Below are 22,630 nucleotides of genomic sequence, written 5' to 3' on the forward strand. Positions count from 1 at the left end.
TCCGCCATGTGTCTAGAACAGGACGAACTTAGGTGGCCTCAGGTTTTTAAATTTTCCCTTTTGAGATAGCGGTTCACTGTGGTTCCTAGGCTGGCCTCAGGCGCATGCTCCTCTTGCCTCAGTCTCCAAAGTGTAGGGATTAGAGGCGTGCCCACAGCCAGTTATCCTTAATTTTAAACTTTGTTTTCAGGATGGGGGAAAACTACCTTCCACAGTCTGGAAAGCCCAAGCAGGTTCATCCAAGGGTTTCGGGTCCCTGACTCATCAGGTCTGACATGTCTCTTGTACGGGTAAATTGCTCTGAGAGCTGCAATCCTTGAGGACTCCCACAGCAAGTACTGCTTAGCTCTACCGCTGCCTAGATGTCCCAACAGTATTCGCTCAAGACGTCAGTTAATTCCTCATGATAGAAGGCCTGTTGTCAGCTCAGTGGGAAGGGAGGGTGCCGCGTGACCAGATTGTAGAAGCAGGATAGACCGGTTTAATGGATTAAGCTACTTAAAAATATTTAAGAAGACACATTGGTTAATAGGCATTCCACCCATGCTTGGCGGTAACAGACTGCTGCTTTTTTTTTTTTTTTCAAACTTCCCTGGCAGAGTTCCTCTCCTAATAGGAAGTGATAAGCCAAACAATAGTTCATTGACTGAGATGTGGTGATGAAGGTGGTGGGTAAGTGAAGTGAACTGGAGAGGTCCTTGGGTCCATAGGGAACGGGACGCAGGTCTGACCCCTGGCGCTTTGGAGATACTGACTCTGGTTGCTGAGGCACCTGGGACCTGTCGTCTCTTGACAGCAGAGGCCAGGATTCCATCTCCCCATTAGCCAGGAACCTGGTGTCTTTGGCTGGCTCCAGCCTGTCTTTACACTGGGTGGTTGTCTGTTGTTCTGGGTTAGACAGGAGGAAGGACCCAGAAATAGGGAGATTGTGTGTATTTCCCACTGTCAGCTACATGTCCACAGAACCAAAGAGGGGGTACGTTAAGGATGGAAAAATGACTCAGACATCATCTACAATGCTTTGTACATGGGGAAACTGAGGCTCGAGATAGAGAAGCAATTCTAGATTCTTTGGAACAATTGTTACTGCAGCTCAAGATTCCTGGGAGTGTCCCAGAGGGGAGGACGCCCCCCCATCTTGTGGTGTGTGTGTGTGTGTGTGTGTGTACTTATGTATGTGAGTGCTGCCGCCTGCACATGCCACACGTGCCACAGGACTCTTGTGGAGGTCAGAGGGTAACAGTCAGTTGTTGTCTCCCACCTTATTTGAGACAGGGCCCTTTGTTTTGCCTCTGTGTACGGCAGGCTGGCTGGCTGGCTGACCTTTGAGCTCCCAGGCACTCTCCTGCCTCTGCCTCCCATCTTCCTGTGGGAAACCTGAAATCACAGGTGCATATTATGTGGATTCTTAAAAGCTGAGCTCAGGTCCTCATGTCTACACTGTAAGCTCTTTGCCCACGGAGCCATCTCCCATGCCAAAGGGCTCTTGACTTCTTAGATAATGCCTGAGCATCTAGGTGATGATTTGAGGGAGAGTAACAGCCTCGCCAGCTCCTCAGGGCCTCTTCTCTCTCCATGGTTGGCTTTTGGCTCTGGGTCAGATAGCCCCGATTCTAGCAGCCATTGCCTTGCCAAGGCTGTTTCCTTTATAGACGGCATGGGTCAGAAAGGGACATACATGGCTTTCTCTAAATACCACTGAAGTACCAGAATTCTGAGCAGAGTTAGTGAGGACGAGTGGAGGAGAAACGGAGTAACAAACTCCACCTACACGACACCTGCTGCAGTGCGCACTTACCCTTCCGTTTGTCCGGCTAGCAACACTGCCAGAGGGGTGGATTATTATGGCTCAGAAAGGCTAACTCATCCGGAGACATGCAGTTTTCTATAGTTACCAGGTTGAACCAGTTGAACCTGGGTTGAACCTGCATCTGGTGATTCTTCACAGTCGGAAGAGTGAGAGGAGGGCAAGGTGCGAAGGGTGGGCGTCTCCTTGCTGCCCCTCTTCCCAGGCCAGCTCTCCAGTGCTCCTTAGAGGAAAAAGCCAGGGAGCTCTGTCTAGCAAATGGCAGCTTCTGTTGTCTCACCCCTCCCTAGCCTCTCTCAGCTGAGCTGGGGGATGGGGAAGCAAAAGGGACCAAGAAAGACAGAGTTCAGCTCTCACGTGTCTGAACCTCTGAACCGGTGGCTAGGCTTGGTTATTTTTGCCTTTGGAATGTTCCAGCTTAATGTGTGGGTGGGTAAGTCTGTCTGGTGGGACACACTTGGTTTTCCCTCTAGGATTGGCTTTTACCCTGCAACTGTTGCTGCCTTTCAGAAAATGAAAAGAATTCACAACAGAGCAAAGCTCCTAGATGGGATCCCGGCATCTGCTCTGTCTCTTCCACAGTGACACTTGCCCCTTTCATCTCGCGGTCCTTTGCGTTCGAGGGTGTTTTGAAGTTTAGAGTTATCTCTTGTAGCTTTCTTCAGATATTAGTGTAGTATTCATTCTTTATCATTAATTTTACTCATGAAATGTTTTTGAAGTACCGAAAGTTACTAAGTTACTAAGAAAAACGCCCAGAGAGCCATCTCACCACCTGCTTCCCTGGGTTCTGCTGCTTTCTGTGTTTCAGGCTGTTTTAAGAAAGGTGGTAGCACACATTGGCCGTCCGCTGTGCCCACCTGCGTCCTGTCTGACCGTGCCTGCCAGAGACGACTGTGACATTGAGCTTCCTTCCACCTGTGTCCCCTAAAATTGCTTGTTTCTGACTTAGTGTGGATGGTGACCTTCTGTGGCGTGCCTTTTCACTTCCTGCTAAGTCTCTTGGACCTACCAAGCAAGGTCACTTCACTCCAGTTGTTTCCACAAAAGCCCTGGGTGCTTGTTGCTTGTGTACTGTAGGAAAGGGTGTGTGCTTTTGTCTGTTCTTTGTGTATGTGTGTGAGTGAGCAGGCGGGGGGGGGGGGGGGGGAGGGAGAGAGAACACAATGCATGTGCAAAGGACAACTATTTTGGAATAGATTCTCTTTCCACCTTTTTGTTTGTTTTGTTTTGTTTTGAGACAGGGTTTCTCTGTGTAGCCTTGGCTGCCCTGGACTCGCTTTGTAGACCAGGCTGGCCTCGAACTCACAGCGATACACCTCTGCCTCCCGAGTGCTGGGATTAAAGACGTGCGCCACCACGCCCAGCTCTTTCCACCTTATTTTTGAGTCAAGCTCTCTCATGTTTCTGCACAACCGCCTATGCTAGCATCAAGATGATGGTTTTCCTGTCTTTAGAAATACTGGGACTGCAGATGGGAACTGCTGCATCTGCCTTTTTATCCTGTTTGGGCATTTTTTGTTTTGTTTTGTGTTTTCTTTTTGTAATGTAGTTTTCAGGGACTGGGCTCAGGTCATCAGACTTATAGGATAGTTTCTTGTACCTACTTAGCTATCTCTCTAGCCTGTTTTGAATTGCTGTCTTGTATCATCCTGTGCACTGTGCCTAGGGTGATCATTTTGGACCCTGTGAGTTGCCACCAGGCTCTCCAGAGTCCCCACGCATGTGCCATGCCTGGGTTCCTAGTCAGGCTTTGGATTTTGCAGGTCTAATGCTTGTGGCCAAGAGCCTCCTCATTAGATGCATCATTCTGTGACACAGAGCTCCTTCATCAGTAGACACAGCTGCCTGGGATGTTGTGCCAGCCCTGCCCCCACCCCTACCCCCACCCCCACCATCACATCCTTTGTATTCTCTTATGTAGTTCCGCAAGAAACTTCTACAAAGCCATACTTTGTGATCCCATGGTGGGCATCTTCTCCCAGTGCATGGGTGTCTGGACCATGGTGTTTATAGTATTTATCGGTGACCCGGAATTTAACATTTTAACATAATTGTATTCAACTGCTTTTTTGCCTCTGGCCTGTGCTTGGTTTGAGTCTTAGTTGAGAAATCCTTCATCATTGAGATGTACTTTGGGGCCAGAATGAAGGTCATTTTGCTTTTCTGGCTCATTCCCTGGCTGGCATTGTTATGTTACAGCCTTGCCTGTGGTGGTGGTGGTGGAGCAAGGGGGGGGGGCGGAGGCAGGGGGGAGCAGTGTGAGCAGATGGCATGCTTGCTGCAGAATGGGTCCCAGCGACTGGAGGTGGCTGCATTGATCTCTGGGTGCGTGGGGATAAACTTCAGACAGAAGCACAGTCCTCTCTCTCTTGACCTCCTCCTGTACTCCAAGCCTGAGTGAAATGGTGGTTAGCTTTCTCCTAAGCCTCGTTTATCACCAGCCCCATGAAGTTGGTCTGAAAGCTGCACCCCTCCTGTCCTTCAGCTCAGCTTCGCTGACCCCCCCTTGTTGCTGCTGCTAGAAGCTGCATATGCACAATGTTGGGGTGTGGTGCATTGCACTGAGCTCCTGCCACATCTGCTGTGCCCTCCCCTCCTGGTGGGGACATGGATAGACAGGAAAGGGGAACTATTGGGAGTGGGTTCGACCTCTTTGCCCTGAGCTGCTCTTCCTGGGAGCGTAGACAAGCTTCATTTTGCATGTCCGGAGTCATTGATCCGCTGTATGACACATGGTGAAGCCGAACTGAAGTTCAAGGCAGTTCAGATAAATTTGTGGCAGAACTGAAAATAAGTGTCTGTAGGAGTCAGTAGGTTCTTTCCTAGTACTGTGATCAGCAGCCATTCGCGGGGTGTCTATGGATGCCTGGCACTGGCTTGTTGCTAGGCACACAGGGCAGCAGATGAGCCAAGGTTCTCTGGGGTTGGGGAACTGTTAAGTAAAAAGTAGCCTCTTTTTCATCGTGTAATGAGATGGACAGATGGTCCAGTTGCTGGTTGGTAAGTGGTCGTACCTGTCCGTTACCTGTTGTCTGATGCTTCCTGGTCTAGGTTTAAATAGTTAGAAAAATGCAAAAAGCAGACAACTATAATCAGTCTTGGTTAGCTTTGAATATCAGTTACAATGATTTCATTATCCCCCCCACCCTGGAAAGAATTCCATTCTTCTTTGTGCTAGACCTGGAACACAGAAAATTGCTTTTAATGATTTTGAAAATTTTTTAAAAAATTCTATCAACAAAAGATTTATGGGATACTATACTCTCTCTTATTTGGGGACCTATGCAACAGCATCAGCCCAGCTTCCTGGCCTGCATTATCTGGGGACCTGTGCAGCAGTGCTAGCCCAGCGTCATGGCCTGTACAGCTAAAGTATTAGTAAATATGTTTCCAGCTGTGTGGTCTTGGGAGAGTCATGTCTTCAGTCTGTTCCTCCATCTATAAAATGGGCAGGGTGTCTATTTCATGGGCTTCTTCTAAGAACTAATAATAATTTAAAAATGCTATTAAACTTCTGCCACATTCAAGTGCTTTGGCCGACCGTAGATCTTCCCAGGTGGAAGCCTATAGGATTCGCCATCCTCGGAGCTGTTAACGGAGACAGAGGCGGGATGAACCAAGGCTCTGGTGTGGCTTAGGTTCACCTTGTGGATTGCATCAGGGGGAGCTGCGGGGCCTCGTAATGTGGACATGAAACCTCCCAAGGACAGCATCCCAGGGGCTCTATAGCTCTCCCCAACAAGAATGCCATTTCCACATACTTTTCCTCATGAAGAATGAAAATGTACATAAAAAGTATAATCAGTAGCTTCAGCCCTAGAGGCCACAGGTCCAGAGAAAGATAATCTACAGAGCTGACTCCTTAGGGAAACTGTCGGCTCCTACAACTTCTGTGACCATCCCTTGCTTCCGGTATACTAGCTACTGGCTTTCTTCTCTAGCTTGTTTTGTATGAAGGAAACAAAGCACCCATTATCTCAGAATACTTCCTGGGAGGAAGAAGCTGCTAACCTGTGTGATGGGCAGATGCTGGGCAACATTAGGCTCACTCATTATCCTGGGGACCTGCTCCATCCTTAACTTTTCCTCAGGGAAACTGGATGTGATTTTCCTGCAGGACCATGGGCCATGTGAACACAAAGGGTCAGCTGAAGTGTGGCGCCATTTTATACTTTCTCAGCAATATGTCCTAGTGATCATCCTTGAGCAGATGGGTAAACGGAGGCAGCACTAGTGGAGTGAGTGCTCATGGGGCAGAAGGAAATATAGACTAACAATGCTGGGGTCTGGCTAAGCTCAGGTGCTTGGAGCCAGGCCAGACCCAGAAAGCCTTGTGTGACTGCTGCCTTCTTGGTGACAGCCAGATGCTTCCATATCCAAGCTTGAACAGGAAGGCATTTGTATGACGAAGACCAAATGGCTTTTGGAAAAATACACAGGACAGATGTCCAAGGTTCTGTTTAATGCTCACACCACATGGAAGCAGTCCAGAGTGGAAGGGCTCTTCAGAGACGTTCTAGGTCTGCTTGTAAACAAATCACTGAAGACGAGCTTACTAGGTGGCCTTAACCTTCTATAGGTGAGTGCATGTGCGTGTGTGCGTGTATGTGTGTGTGCATGTCTCAAGAAGTGAGTCAGAGAAAAATGGCCCCTGAACCCCGTTGGCACCCCGCAGTAGGAGAAGTCTATTTGCCGTTTAGAGAGGTGGTAGGGAAGGCCAAGTGCTAAGTCACCCGTGTGCTGCACACATTCATTTGTGCATCTTGTTCTGTTCAATGGCGCCCACGGATCTAGACTGTCAGCAGGAGACTGAAAGGCCACTGGGCAGAAATCAGAAGATGGAGCCTGCTGATTGTTTGCAGATGTCCGTTCAGGCCGTGACGGATGCTACTAGGGAGGGAGGGAGGCTGAGTGGAGAGCAGGGAGAATAGCACAGCAGCTGCAGAGTGAAATCCCATTTCTCAGCTGGAAGAGTCAGTGTCACTACCTGAACGTTCTGGATGGCTGCAGCAGAGCGTGGCCCTGCATGGGGTTTCTAGTTGTCCCAGTTTTGTTGCCCACAGAAGTTAGAGTTGTGGGGCAGGGCCATTGGAAGAAACTTGAGCAGCAGGCTGCTGTCTTTTGCCTGACAACGAAGGGCTTGGCTTTTCCTTTCCCGGCCTTGCACAGATGGTGCAGTTATTTTCAGTTAAGTGATGTTCTGCAGTGGAAACAGGCAACTCCTTTTGATTCTTTGGCTTAATGTAAAAAAGGGAAGTGAGGAGGAGAAAGCCAACTTTGTGCTAATGCTGGTAATTTAAGAAAAAAAAAATATGTTCCGAGACACTGAGATGGGATAAATACTGCTGCCACTAGAAAGCCTGGCTGTTGGGCTGAAAAGATTTCTGACCTCCTTTGAAGCAGGCACGGTAGTGATGTGTTTGTTGAGGTCCAGGTTCCCTGTGTTCCTTATTCTAAGTATGTGTGCACAGGTCCCACCCATGTGCTAGGGAAATAGGGTGAAGGTTGATGGGGGCAGTTCAGGGATGGCGATTAAGGTGCTAATGCCGTGCCTGGTTTTCTTTTTAGAGTTGAGATAGAGTTGTTGAGAGCCAGCAGTGGTAGCTACAGAGCCGAGCAGAACAGAGCCTGTCCTCTGGCGCGCACGTGCACGCTCGTGTGTGTGTGTGTGTGTGTGTGTGTGTGTGTGTGTGTGCGCGCGCGCGCGCGTGCATGCATTCTGCCTAGGAGAACATCAGTCTAGAGGCGACCACCAGCACAGGCTGGGAAAAGGGAAGCACAGGACTTGAGAGGGGTAGGTGGGGGCAGGTGCTAACAGATGGGCCAGCTTCAGCCTGGGTGCCTGGGGCAGGGTCTCAGATTTGCTGGGGTCGAAGACTGAGCAGGAGCCTAATATATTGGATTAGATCTCCAGTAAGGTCCAGTGGCTTGAGTGTTAGAGGTTGCTTCTCTCGTAGTCAGGGGGATCTGAGACGAAGCATCAGCAGGGTGGGTTCCTTTGCAGTCTCCACTGCTTGATTTACAGATGACTGCCTTCTCTCTGTCTTCATGTTGTCTTCTCTGCATGTGTCTGTGCCCTAATTTCCTCTTCCAGTGAGGATACCAGTCATGTTGAATTAGGGCCTGCTCTAATAGCCTCATTTTAACATATTATATCTTTAAAGACAAATGTACCCTCATTATGAGACACTAACAGGCATATAACATAATATTTTGGAGGGATAAACTGCGATCCCAAACACCAGAGAGAAGGTGGGCTGAAGATTGCTAGGTCAGCCAGCCACGTGTTTGGAAGCCCAGGGTGTGTCTATGCGTGCATGTGTGCGTGCATGTATGCATGCATGCATGCGTGCATGTGTGTGAGATCAAGACACTACACTGGTTCTTAAGGAGCCTCAGAGGGGGGCTGTTCTAATCTGGCGGTAAGAGTGCAGACTTGTCTGAAGGGCACAGAGACACCATCATCAGCTGTGTTGAAGCAGCTAGAGGGCGTGAGAACTGTTAAGTAGCAGGTATTTCTCGGCCTCAGCACTATTGACACGTCAGGCCAGATGGCTCTGTGTTATGCTGTCTCAGTGGGTGGCAGAATAAGAGGACTGTAGCACAATACACATACCCTTTCTCTCTCTCTCTCTCTCTCTCTCTCTCTCTCTCTCTCTCTCTCTCTCTTTTTCTTTCTTTCCTTTCCTTCTTTCTTAAGCCTCAGACCCTTCCACGCAAAGCTACCTCCCTGGCCTTTACATGCTAAATGGCAGTAGTACCTTACCTTAGTCATGAAAAGAGAAAACGCCTCCAGGTCCTGACCTAGGTTCCCACAAAATTCATTACCGTGCAGACTGCTGGTTGAAAAGGGGGACAAGAGATAGTGGCTGGAGAGCCACTAGGCCAGTGAGGCAGCTGGGCTGGGCTTGAAAGAGGTTTAAAAGACAGAATCAACAAGAGGACCTTCTTTGCTTTGATTTCTTTTTATGTTCTTGTATTTGATGATGTTACTTTCCTAAGGCACTGGCAGAAGAGCGCAGAGCATGTGCCCGTTGTATGCACTAGGCACAGAGTCCAGGGACTGGTGGGACATCTGAGTTTAATGGATGCAGCGGATGGGATAAATAGTGTCTGAACCTACCCAGCCATTCATCAGGTCCATGTGTTGCCAGCCTTATTGATGCGCTGAGCAAGCTCTTTGGAATCTAATCTGGCCAATTTTCTGGTTCCGGAAATCTGTTTATCAGAACAAGATTTAACAGATGTAGTGACTTTTCCAGCGGGTTTGTCTTTGAGGAGTTAGCTCCACAAAAGCCAGTCTATGTGATTTCCAAACAGAACCAAGTGACAGCGCTGCGTTCCACAGCCCTGAGGAATGCCCTGCTGGCTGGGGACGCTCAGAGCAGTTGTTCTCCTGAACAGCTGGAGTGTGTATGGGGGCGGGGGGACAGGTAGAGGGTAGGGATGTGGAGGTTCTGGGCTGGGCTTGTAGTGTCTGGCTAGAGTCCAGCATGGAGTGTTCTCTGGGTTCCTCCCTCTGAGTGTCCAGATTTCTTCCTGGAGAAGAAAGAACTCTTCTCAGGGTTAGCGGTGACTTGTGGAGTTGCCTTCAGGGAAAGTCCTGTGTCAAGTCTGTGCTCAGCAGAATGGAACATCCTGATGAATTAGGTGGCAGGATGGGAGAGATGGCCGCTCGGTGTGTTTGTGACTCCTACCGGTCAGAATGGCATGGCTTTAGTTTCTGACTCTTCCAGGCTGTGCCTCCCCACACCACGTCATGGACACTGTTCTCTTGACCCACAGACTTTACTTTATATCACTCTTCACTAAAAATACCACTTCTTTCTTGGACTCTTTCTTGATTGTCTTGAGTTCTAAGTAAAAGACCCTGCGGAGCTAGTTGGTGCCCGTGTGTGCACATGGCCTGTGTGGATGTTTGTGCTCCTATGCCTGTGACTGAGTGAGTGCACAGATATACTTTTGTTTGTGTGTGCATGGGCGGCTACATGCATGTGTGTTCATGAATGTCGGAGTAAAGGTGAAAGCTAAGGAAAACCTTAACTGTTGCTTCTCAGGTTCTGTCTGTCTTGTTTTTTGAGTCAGGGTCTCTCTCATTGGCCTGGAACTTGCCCAGTAGGCAAGGCTGGCTTGTCAGGGAGCCTCGAGGGCTACACTTCCCTTGGTGTTGCGTGAAAGGGCTTCTTTGTTTTTAGTGTGCATTCTGGGCCTCAACCTCAGGTTCTCATGGCAAGTACTTTACCAAGCGAGCCACTTCCCATCTCCCCATTCACTGGCTTTTTAAAGTAAGGAAATGTCATGGTCTGTGTGCTATGAAGGAAGATTCTTCCAGAATGAAGACAGATTAAGAGTTGGGGGAATATGCTGTGAGGCAGGAAGCCGAGTTGTTAGTTGTAGCCAGCGGTGATCCCCATGGGAATAGTAGCTGCTTGGACTGGAGTCCTAGCTGCAGTGACAGAGATAGGGATTGGCCATGTGTGGGGCAGATAGAGTGAGCAAGGGATAAGGGTTGTGAGGTATTTGGCCCAATGGAACCTTTTGCGATAGCTTCCCTCTTGAAATGGACTATGAAAACCCACTTCTGAAGGGCAACATGTACGTGTGTCACTAATTGAGTATCAGGTATGAGATGGTCTCCGAGGGGATATGCACGGCAATGCTCGGCTGTGTCCCTTTCCGTGGTTCCTGCTGCCTTGCTCCAATTATAGAAGTACTTTTGGTACCACCTCAAAAGTAGCATTACCGATGGGTGATAGTGGTACACATCTGTCATCCCAGCACTTGGGAGGCCTGGTCTATCTATCGAGCTCCAGGACAGCCAGGGCGAGAGGGGGGGGGGGGGGGAGACAGACCCTGTCTTTAAAAAAAAAAAAGCAGTATTACCAGACAGCCATACTTCTCTGCGCATGGAGAAGCCGGGCAACAGGTCACAGATACACGGCAACAGAGGAGTCTGATGCTAGCAGGTGAACAGCAATTTATAGGAGACCCTACAGCATGAAGGATGTCGTGTCGTTTCCCCCCCACACACACACACACATGGTGCATAGAGGTGTGAGAGGGGATGTATTCCTTTGGCAAAGCTTGGGAAAGAAGATCGTGGGTCTTGCAATCTTGTTACCTCTAGGCAGTTTAGAAGGCCATGCTCCTTATCAATAAGTATCTAGTGTGCTTGTGTCCATTCCCAGCCCCAGAAGCACAGTGTCTGGTCATACATAACCAGTAGATGTTTGCTTAATGACTTGAGAGGTTAGAGGAGCAGTGTGCTGGTGGACTGGTCTTTCTCTCCTTTTCTTCTAAAGATTATTTTCTTTCTCGGTGGCTACTTACCGCCAAGCCTTTGATCACACCGGCTCAGCTCTAGCTGACCTGTTAGATCTTGGCTTCCTGAAAAATCCTCCCTCAAGGTTCAAAGTGGATGAGCTGTGTACCTACCCTTGCCTGCTATTATTAGGTCTCTGTTTAATTTCCTGCCTAAGGGCAGTGCTGGGTAGGACCCTTGGCATTTTATGATTGTTTAGTGAACTTGAACCTGAATCTTGGGACTTGGTTGTAAGCCTTTAGGAAGCCTTGGATAGCACAGTGATCAGGATTGCCTCCTGGGGGTTAGCAGGCCCGAGTGCAGGTTTCATCCTGGCCTTTCCTACCTGTATAACGTCAGGCAGATTGATTTGTAAGTCAAGGTATCCTTTTCCTGGAGGGAAATGATCTCCTGGTATCCTTGACAACTTGGCCCCATGGGACTCTGTGATTGCCAGGGCTGTGAGCCTGCGGCCTGGAAGGCTCTCACTGTTGGGGATATTTGAGGTCCAGTGCATAATCCTATCTGGATCTTTAATTTTTGATGGTTGCTTCTGGCTAGGAAAGAACATTTGGTGTTTTTCATCAATATATTGTGTGTGTGTGTGTGTGTGTGTGTGTGTGTGTGTGTGTGTGTGTGTGTGTGTGTATGCACACATGCATGTACATGTATATACGGGCATGCAGATATTCCTGGAAGCCAAGAGAAGGAGTCATAGGCAGTTATGATCTGGAGCTACAGGCAGTTGTGAGCTGCCAAATGTGGGTACAGGGAATGAAACTGGTCCCCTGGAAGAACCACCAGTGCTCTTAACAACTGAGCCATCTCTGCCCCTTTTCTTCAAGAGAGGGATGAGCAACTGCTAGTTAGTTATATGCTAGACACAGAATGCATCCTTCCTGTTGCTCCAGCTAGTGCTTTCAGCATCTCTGCACTAAGGTGGACTGAGGCATAAATACATCTCATAGGTGAGGAAACAGACCCAGAAAAGCAAAGATACCCAGTGGAGGTCTCATCTGGTCTGAACATGAGTCTCTCCAGCTAGGCCAGGGCTCAGTCCCTTGGCTGTGGTCACTGTGCCTGTCTTCTGACTACCCCGCTCTCTCTCCATCTCTTACAGAGAGCCAGCTGCTCCCTGGGAACAACTTCACCAACGAGTGCAACATCCCAGGTAACTTCATGTGCAGCAACGGGCGGTGCATTCCGGGTGCCTGGCAGTGTGACGGGCTGCCTGACTGCTTCGACAAGAGTGACGAGAAGGAATGCCGTGAGTGGCTGCCCGTGGTTGTGGGCAGGGGTGGATAAGGGCGGAATTCCAGGCCAAGAGCAGGAGGTCTGGTCTGGCTTGGATCATGTGGCCTCTGCTCTGAGCTGGTGGGCCAGCTTTCCCTCTGTCTCTGAGCAATGTGGTCTGTGCAGAAGTGTAGTATGGTAGAGGAGCCCTTGCTCTAGGGATGGGAGCCGTATCCTTAGAATGCCAGGCATTATGTTCTCTGGTGCCTCTGACCATATCTGGCTGCCTTGGTCCAGGATTGGAGACTATCTGTGAGTGTGTGGTAGAGTTCTCTCTGATTCAGTGTCCTGTCTGGAGTGGATGCTTCCTTGGCTCCTTTTCTCTGTGGATAATGACAGCCTGGCTCTTCACTGGGGCATCCCTTGTCAGTGAGTACCAGCATGGCATGGGCTCTGTGGCCGTTCTGCCTCATCTCCTACTTTAGCCTCTTGTTCCTCTTGTGCCGCTGAAACATGCCTAAGATCTGGGCTGAGGGTGAGGGTAATCTACAGGAGAGGAGGCACCTTGGACACCAGAGGGGCTGGGGTGTCCAGTGTTCGCCCTCCTTGCCCTGAGGAGTCCTTTCTTTTTCCCCTGCGTTGCTCTCTGCACAGTGAGCTTCCACTCACGGCAGCCAGCCACTCACTCCCTGATGGTGTGGTCTGAAGACATGCTGCCTGTTCCAAGGCTGGTCTCTCACCTGCCCGGGAGTACAGTATCCCCCGTGCCTGCTTCTGCTCTACAGAGAAGGTTTGAGGAAGAGAAAACTGGGGAGACTTGGAGGCTGTATTACATGTTGTTATGTGTGATTTTTCTCATTAAATTGCTAGGCCTAATACATTTATTGTTGTTGTTGTTGTTGTTGTTGTATTCTCTCTTTTTTTCTTTTCTTTTTGTTTCTGTTTTTTGAGACAGTGTTTCTCTGTGTAGCCTTGGCTGTCCTGGACTCACTTTGTAGACCAGGCTGGCCTCTAACTCACAGCAATCCACTTACTTCTGCCTCCTGAGTGCTGAGATTAAAGGCGTGCGCCATCACCGCCTGGCGTTGTTGTTTTTCTCAAACTTTTTTTTTTTTAAAGTATTAGTTCTTTGTCACTGTTTCCTTTCTCCTGGAGTAACTTTAAAATGTCTAGAAATCTAACATTTAAAAATTGAGTTTCAAGTGTGATAGAATGTGTGAGCTCTGTCATCGGCCCAGCTTTAAGGAGCATTAAACACTCTATAGGAATATAGAGTTACTGTTTTCAGGACACTGTGCTTTTGAGCAGCAGTAGATACAGACTGTCATTAGCTGGCACATGGGTGTGTAAAGGAATGCAGGATTAGCAGCTAGTCCAGCCCCACCTCTGTTAGTAGCAGCTGTGTGACATTGCTGGCTTTCTCTGCCATCTATGGGTACAGTCTGCTATGTTTGAATTCATGCAGGAGTGGGAAGAGCTGGTGGAGAGAGAACGTTTTAAACAAGGGTTGTGCCAGCAGCTGCTCAGAGCTGTTTGGTTTGGTTTGGAGGAGCCGCTTGGTCCTGGCTATTTTCCATCCTACTCTCCAAGTGTGCTAGAGACCCAGCAGGCATTTGCTTAGTCTTTTGATCCAGACATAATTATTTTTTTAAACTATACCTACAAACATTGCCCACCCAGCTTTTGCTTTAAATGGAGAAAACAGCTCTTGAATGTTCAAACAATAAAGGGAAGGGGAAAGTCCCTTTTCTAAGAGAAACTGAACTTTCAGTTTCACTTTTTTTCCTCTTTATAATCTTCTCCACTCTGGGGGATGAGTGTGAGAGCATCCAGACTCAGACATCGTCCTCTCCTGCATCCTTAAGGGAATATGTGATCTTAGAAATGTTCCCAGAATATTCTAACACAGAAGCTACTCATGGCATTAAAGAAAGGTCTTTACCTGGAGAGGACCCCAGTTTTGTCCTCTCCCAATTGGAACACGAAGGCTTCTAATTGTGTACCATGGTGATGTCTTGGTGTGTGTGTGGATGATGTGGTGATGTCTTGGTGTGTGTAGATGATGTGGTGATATCTTAGTGTGTATGAGGATAGTGTGGTGATGTCTTGGTGTGTGTGGATGATGTGGTGATGTCTTGGTGTGTGTGTGTGGATGATGTGGTGATGTCTTGGTGTGTGTGTGGATGATGTGGTGATGTCTTGGTGTGTGGGGGGGATAGTATGGTGATGTCTTGGTGTGTGTGGATGATGTGGTGATGTCTTGGTGTGTGTGTGGATGATGTGGTGATGTCTTGGTGTGTGTGGATGATGTGGTGATGTCTTGGTGTGTGTGTGGATGATGTGGTGATGTCTTGGTGTGTGTGGACACCAAGGTGATATCTTGGTGTGTATGTGTGCTATAGTAATACCTTAGCTTAAAGCACCAGCATGCTGCTGTGTGGTTTGTAAGCACCCACAGTGTGTTTGTAAATGACTTATAAACACAATTACTGGGCGGTCTGTTCAAGCTATATTAAATAATTGTCATAGGGTGTGACAGTGTGGCTTGCTTTTTCTTCCCCCATTTTCATGTGTGTGTGGTATGTATGTATGGATGTGTACATGTGGGGGCCTGAGATTGATGTTGGGATCACCCCTTATTGCTCTTTCATCTTCATTGAGGCGTACTCTCTTAAATCCAAAGTGCCAACATGGCTGGTTGTGCTTGCTAGCTTGCTCTTGGCTTTTTGTCTCTGTTTTCCAAGGCTGGAGTTACTGACTAAGATCTGAATTCCAGTCTTCATCTTTTCCTGCTAAGAGCTTTAGCCACTGAGGCATCTCCCCAGCCCATGCCTTGCTTCTTCTAACATTAGCTGTGTTTCGTGTATTTATAATAGTTGTCTTGTGAAAATATATGCACTGCAACTTAGCCATGCTCTATTGCATGTCCTTTTCTTTTAAAAAAAAAGGACATATTCTTTTAATTATGTGTGAAGATGTAAATGTCTGCATGTGGATATGGTGCTCTTAGCTACAGGTACCCAGAGGCCATAAGAGGGCATCAGATGCCCTGGTGCTGGACTTAGATGATGTGAGCTCTGTGACATGGTTGCCGGGAGCTAGTCTCAGGTCTTCTGAAAGAGCAGCAAATGCTCTTGACCACTGAGCCATCTCTCCCACCCTGTTCTACTTTTCAGCTTCTGTTCATTCTATTGTTTAGGATCTTGTAAGCAACTTCCTCCATGGGTGACAGGATATAAGGTGGGTTTGGCATGACCAAGTGGCACAGGGCTGAGGACTGAGGTGACCAGTTTGCTCTCTCCTGGAGCAGCAGGCATAGAACCTTGGCCGTCTGCCTCAGGGAAGGAGAGTGAGGGGGCTGATGTCAGCCCTGAGAGGTCATGGCGTCAAGCAGTCTGTGTCGCCGTGGCATTGAGAAGATGATGCGCTAGAGAACAGATTGTGAATCCTTGGCCTTTGAAAGGGCATGGAGAGCCTGGAGATGAGTCTCCTGGTGGGATGTGGTCTCATGAACAACTCTTTTGTGTCTGCAGTAAAGACATTCTGGAAAACAAGAAGAAATTCTATCATAAGTGTGTTTTTTTTTTTAATCACATATTGTAAAACTGTAGGGGAATGGGAGGAGGACAAAGGAACTGCATCCGATCCTGTCCTGGTTGCATGCGCTCACCATCTGGGATGCTTCCAACCTTGTATCGTGTTGTTATCTTCCCATTTTTTCATATTTCTCTATCATTTTAATGCCTAGATAGGAGTCCACTAATTTGTTGCCCTATTATTGATTGTGCTATTCTTCACTCTTTGTGTGTGTGTGTGTGTGTGTGTGTGTGTGTGTGTGTGTGTGTGTGTGTGCTGCTTGAGATTGAACCAAGGGCTCCATGTGTGCCAGGCAAATGTCCGCTCTGAACTTCACCTTCATCCCTCTGTGCTAGCTCCGTTTATAGCTAGCCTCTGCAGAAGAGCCTCAGCATCTGGACCAAGACGGTGGGGATTACTTTGTCCCTGTTTCCTTGGACTGGATTCTCAGAAATGAGGTGACTGTGCTGAAGGGCGGGAGCTTTTCCTGCCTCTGCCCACAGACTGCCCATTTGTTTTGCTAAAGGTCTGCACTAGTTTGCTTTCACTGGCCAGGAGTGAAGTCTGGCACTTATTCTAGTCTTGGCAGTGTTGAGTAATATCTTTAAAATAAACTCCCTTTTCCTGGTCAGTATACTAGTTGGGAGCAATTTGTGTATTTTTCTTTTGTCTTCTTTCTTTCTTTCTTTCTTTCTTTGTTTCTTTCTTTCTTTCTTTTGTAAATTGACAAGGAGGAGTGCTTCTATCTCTGGTTAGTCATTGTATTTCCTTGTGAGGTATCTGTTGATGAATTAAAACTACTTCTTCCCCTGGGCCGATGGTTATTAAGTGTTCTGCAGAATGCTTCTAGAGGATGTCCCACCTAGGGTGGGGGTTGGAGTGGGGGACTTGTTTGATATGCTTCTAGTACATTTCTGGTTTTGGTTAACAGATATCCCTTAGTGGTCCTTCTATTCAAATTGCTTTTCATACTGTCCCTCCATTTTCTGTGGTTGTTAAGTGAATAGCGAGTTCAGGAAGATGCGGTCTCTCTCTGAGAGCACTCACTGTGAGGGTGCCAGTGCATGCATGCCCGAGTGTCCTAGGGATCATATGCAGCCAGGCACTTTATAATTTATTAACTCCTTAGGTTGTCACAGAAGCTTTACTGGAAAGGAGCTGTTGTCACAGAGGCAGAGCAAACACATGTCTTGATCCCAAAAGAAAGACCCCATAGTCTTCCGCCAATGGAAACTTTTTGTTTATCTCTGTAGGTGTCCTTTAGGTGGCTAAATGGGATCTTGTAGATTCTGTGTTACCTGCATTGTGCTTGCTGTAGTTCTGTGACTAATACAGAAGACAGTTGGCTTATAAAGAAAATAAGTTTATTTTGGCACACAGTGTTGGAGGTTTTAATCCAGGACCCAGTTGGTGCTGTAGCCTGTGGAAGAGAGTATGGCATGGTGGGAGAGTGCACAGTGAGATCAAACTGCATGACTAGGAAGCAGAAAAGAGAGTGAGGAGGAAGGGTCGGGTCTCATCATCCCTTCAGGGAAATACTTCCAATGGCTTAAAGGCCTCCCTCTAGACTACCCCTTTAAAGAACTGCTGTTTTTAGTTATGCATGCAGGTGTGTGCATACAGGTGTGTTTGTATATATCCAGGTGCCTATGGAGGCTGAAGGGATGGAGATGTGAACTGCCCAGCGTTGAGTGCTGGGGGCCCAACTCAGGTCCTTTGGAAGAGCAGCAAGTGCTCTTAGCTGTCCAGTCATCAGTAACCCTGGACCCGACCTCTTAAGGTTCCAACACCTCCTAATCCTGCCATGAAAGCTTTAACACTTGGCCTATGAGGGACATTCAGGATCTAAACTATAGGGAAAAAATTCAAAACATCAATAATGTTTTTCTACAGTAGTGATTTTCAAGATGACCTTTAGTCCTAGGAGCCTCTGAAACCTCTTCTTAGAAGTGATAAAGCAGCGACACAAATGTCGCGTGGAGACCTTGTGTTGGGCATTGACTTTTCTCTCTGTGTCCCAACCAAGTTGAGGAGAGATTTCTAATGTTGGAGTTTCTCCTTACAAAGATGGCTTATTTCTCTTGGGTAAAACTGCATGTGTCTTTGGTCATGCATGGGGACTTTTCTCAGCTCTGGCATTTGTATAGGTGCATAGGTGGGGCATGGAGGAGGAATTCAAAGACTTTGTTAAATGAAAAAATTTTAATGAATCTCTAAGAGAGAGAGACATGGGGAAGTTGGTGAAGATTTGGAATTTGAGTTCCATTTGCCTTTACTGTGTCTGGTCTTGCTTACACATTGCTCAGGTGTGATGGTGGAAGCTCTTGAGATAGTTTGGAATCCTGGTCCCCCAGAATTGTCACCTTCTTGTCACTGTCATAAGCTTCTGTCTCTAGGTGGCACCACATGTAATGTTTTCTTTTAAACCAACTGCTTCTAAGCCCGCACAGACACAGCACGTAGAGGGAAAAAGTAGTGCTTGAGTTTCTAAGCTTCAGCAGGAAGGAATTCGGCTGTCTCAGCAAAGTACACACTAGTGGCTTCACATGCGCAAAGACTGGGGAATCAGAGGGTGTGTATGTTCATGGTCGGCATACAGTGTTTCAGCATGGTGACCTCTGCGGTGCTGTGGCCAGGGAAGGCCAGCAACCTCTTAATGAATTGTGGGATGTGGCTACAGCAGAATGGAGTTTTCCCTTTCAGCTGGGTTGAAACGGAATTGCTGCCACACGAATCAAGTTGTGACACCAGCCACATTCTAAAGTTGAAATCCTAAGGCACCATGCCTCTAGGTTCGACCTTGTTTGGTGATGAAGTCTAACAGGACGTGCTAGTTACTTTTCTTGTTGTTGCAACCAAATACCCGATAGACAGCATAAAAGGGAGCAAGGGTGTATTGCTCACTGTTTCACAGGCTTCAGGTCCTCGTGATGGGGAGGGCTTGTGGAGACACACACTTTGTATCATGGTGACCAAGAAGCAGAAGGAGACAATACAGGAAGAGCCAAGGCGAGATACAACCCCCAAGACACATGCCCAGTGAGCTCCCTTAGCTGAGCCTCACTTCCTGCCTTTCCTCACCCTTAGTCAGGACATCATATCCATTAGGAGTCCACCTTGGGGTCAGTCCATTGACTAAGTCAGAACTCATGGCCTGAAAATGCCCTCGCAAGCCAACCCTGAGGTGAGCTTTCCAGAGCTCTCAGGCACTCTTTAACCCAGTGAAGTTGACGTTCATGATTAACCCTCACAAAGACATAATCGAATGAGCTCACAGAGTGGGGCCTTAAACCTTCACAGCTGAAGTCCTTCCAAGAGAGCAAATTTGGACCCAGATCCAAAGAGACTGAGATGAAGATGTAAAGCCACCTGTAAAGCAAGGCAGGAGGCTTGGGTCTGTCCCCGTGGCTCTCAGAAACACCAGCTCTGTGTAGACATTGATGTTGGACATCTGCTCTCCAGAATTATGGAAAAATAAGCCTCTGTTGTCGAAGCTGTTGAGCGTGTGGAACCTTGGTACAGCCATGCTAGTTCAGTCATCACTGCTGTGTTTTCAGTTGTCACCTAGAGATACACGAGTGTCCTAAACTCATGAGACACGATGACTTTCACAGGCACCGCCTTCTGCTTCCTCAACAGTTTGAACATAAGAGCATTTTCAAATCTTCATTCCCAGTATCCAAGAACATGCCCTACTTGGAAATGGGGTCACTGTGGATGTGAATAGTTAATGTGAGGTCACACCATAGTAAGCAGAGTCCTTGTAGCAGTCTGAATCTTGGGTGTCCCAAGAAGAAAATGTGAAGAAATGAGGGAGGCCTGTCGTCTGACAACAAGGATGGAGGTTGGAGTGGTGCAGCTGCCAGCCAGGGACTGCCAAGGGTTGACAGTGTTCCCTGGGAGCCAGGAAGAGCTGAGGAAGGGAATCTAGCCAAAGTCTCTGATGACCACTTGCTCCTTCTGTGCAGCCTCCAGAGAATGGCTTTTTGTTTACATAGCCCACTCCATTTGTGGAACTCCTTAATGGCTGCCCTGGGAAAGGAATCTTGCTTCCCAGGGGACCAATAAGGCCAATAACGCTTCTCTGGGCCAACGTGGAACCAGGGCATATAGGTCTCCTTTGACTGGCCTGCCATGCTTGCCCACTTTCTCAGGGACAGCACTGCTCTCTGTTTCTGCTTGAGTATCTACCATGTCACAGTGAAGTGTCCCTGTTCCTGCAGGTCTTGACTCTAGCGAGCCACACAGAAGTACTGAATTCCACCGGCTTGTGAAGGAGTCAAGCCTCTGACAACAGAGGTGACCTTTAGAGTGGCCCAGAGACTCTTTGTGGTTTCATGTAGACCGGTGTGCACTCACTTGTGTGTTCTTTCTTTCCTATTTGAGTTATTTTTCTGTGTGTCTGTTTGTATGTATCTCTGGTAACTCAGTCATGTTCTGATCCTCAAATTCCTTTATCTCAAAGATGAAATCATAGACCCTTGTTCAGAACAAGGGCTTTAGGGTCAGCCCCCTGCTGGGTTCTCACAATTTCTGAGACCCTAGGTGCTACTTTACTTTTCTCAGCACCTACTTCCCTATCTGTTAAGATGGGACCATCGCAACACCTTCAGCTGAGGGAATGGTGTGCCTATCAGAAAGAAGCCGGTCTTATACAATAGATGTTGTTCCTGGAACAATAATAAATTGGCCACCTCCAAATAAGCAGATGTGTGCGAGGCCTCTTACTGTGCCAGGCATGAGTGAAGCTCTCTGTAAATTGGGGGAGGAGGGCGAGGGGGCTTCCTCCCTGTTGTGCTGGTGACATTTTCTCCAGTATGGTGTGGTCAGCCCCTGCCTCCACATGTCCCTGCCCCCACCTACCTACACTACAGTATGAGAGGCTCTGCTACAAAAACGGCTTTATTTCCTGGGTCAATCAATACCTTCCTTTTGTTGGTGAGAGTCGACAGCTGCCCAATGTTGAAATGTCCCTCATCTTAGCTCTCCAGGGAGCCAGCTTGATACCCAAGCTGGAGTCAGAGCTAAGAAAACAAATATTTGCAGACCAAACCAGAGCTGAGCTCTGCAGGGGAGGGGGGGGGTGCTGGACACATTTCCTCTGCATTCTTCCCAGAGTCTCAGCCTCTGTGAACCTGGAGTTGCTCCCCAACAGTCATAGTGGCTGTGGTCAGCTCATCCTCAACTCTGCTGCAGCCATTTAACACCTAAGTGGATTTGGGTGGTCTTGTTCTGCCTTGTCACCATAGTCTTCTCCAGTACCTGTGACGTGGGAACCTTTTACCTCACACACAGGCTTGAAAGCATTTTAAACTTGCTGTGACGGCCCTCTCTATCTACCCTACATGTGCGTTTCATACCTGTACAGCCTGTCATGAGAAAAGAATCTTAGTTAGGAAGTTAGAATCGCTCATTCCAAGGTAGTTACCTAAACATGAACACGTCAGGTTGTCAGGCTTGCTGTGCATCTTGTCTCTTGCAGCTTTTCTAAAAAGCTCCTGAGTTTTGTTTTGTTTTCTTCCAAAAGATGGCAGCAATTTTGAGGGCTCCAAGGTAAAAAAGGACAAAGTGCTCTCTGACTCCCCAGCCATATCATTTTCATAGGACTTCTAGAATGCAAGATCATAGACTGGATCGGCACAGAGCAGCAGAGATGGGCTCCTCCACAGCTTTGGACACTGGAAGTGCAAAGTCTGAGTGTTGAGGTGTGCTCTCTCCACGGAAGATAGAAAAATACAAACACATTTCAACTGGTTATCTTACTCTTTCTTCCATCATCTGGCATCTTGACTCCTCCACATCTATGACAAGGAGACACTCAGCATGCTGGTTTGTGACAGTACAGCCTGGCAAAGCTGTGCTTTTCTCAGCCATGCGTAGGCAGGGTGCTAGGGATGAAACACACCATTGCCACCTTTCTGCCTTCTAGCTCTGCCTTCATGTTGCGATGGCTAGAACTGGATGTCCCGGCCAGTTCAGGGCTTTTAAGTGTAGCATCTTAGGACACTAAGAATTAGGGTTAGCTGCTAATGTTCATAGTGGAAGCTCACACATAAAAATTGAGCTTATCAGACTTTCTTAGAAAGAAAGAAAGGGGGGGAGGGAGGGAGGAAAGGAGAGATTTGACATTAGAATCTGAACTTTGCAAAAACTATACTCTACATTTACCCTGCACTTCAGCTTCTTGGTCATGTGAAGGCCCTCAAAATGATTGTGGTTGTGAGATGTATAGTCTCTGCCATACTTTCTGATGGAGTCAGAAAACATGGAGTTCTACACTGAGCAGCACAGTGTTTTAGTGCTTAGTTGCACATAAAACAGTAGCATGTTCTACCATTAGTGCCATCTTGGATTGGTGGTATTTGATGTTTCAACCAAGGATGTTGAACATTCCCAATGGATAACTTCACCAAGTGTATATGCCTTCCTTAGGGTGTTGGGCAGACAGGGTGGGAGTTGACATGTACAGTAGGAGGGGCTTGTTGGGTAGCCACTTTGTGTCACATCCTGGCTCCATCCTATGGAACCATGGTGCCTGAGCAAGACACTGTCTTGGTGTCCTTCCGAATCCCATGAGGACAAAATGTAGCCCAAACCTTTCACATCCTTCCGTCAGCAGCTGGCATGCCATGAGCACTAACTGAACTGTCCCTGGCAGAAGAGTCCATGTCTTGTGTAGATTCCTCACCAACTCTTTGGTGATTTCCCTT

At 47.9% G+C, this 22,630-nt stretch overlaps 1 protein-coding gene across 2 annotated transcripts in view; it reads left to right on the forward strand.

The window, feature by feature from the left end:
• Window positions 1-22,630, forward strand: part of LDLRAD3 (low density lipoprotein receptor class A domain containing 3) — a 241,688-nt gene that overhangs the window by 62,709 nt on the left and 156,349 nt on the right. The window contains exon 2 of one of the 2 annotated variants that reach the window (XM_084775945.1): window positions 12,232-12,378. In XM_084775945.1, the coding sequence (XP_084632071.1) occupies window positions 12,232-12,378 (147 nt within the window). The remainder of the gene's footprint in view (window positions 1-12,231; window positions 12,379-22,630) is intronic. The other variant, XM_084775946.1, reaches the window with a different exon arrangement.

The sequence above is a fragment of the Acomys minous genome (assembly GCF_964271855.1).
Source record: "Acomys minous genome assembly, chromosome: 3".
NCBI classification, from domain to species: domain Eukaryota; kingdom Metazoa; phylum Chordata; class Mammalia; order Rodentia; family Muridae; genus Acomys; species Acomys minous.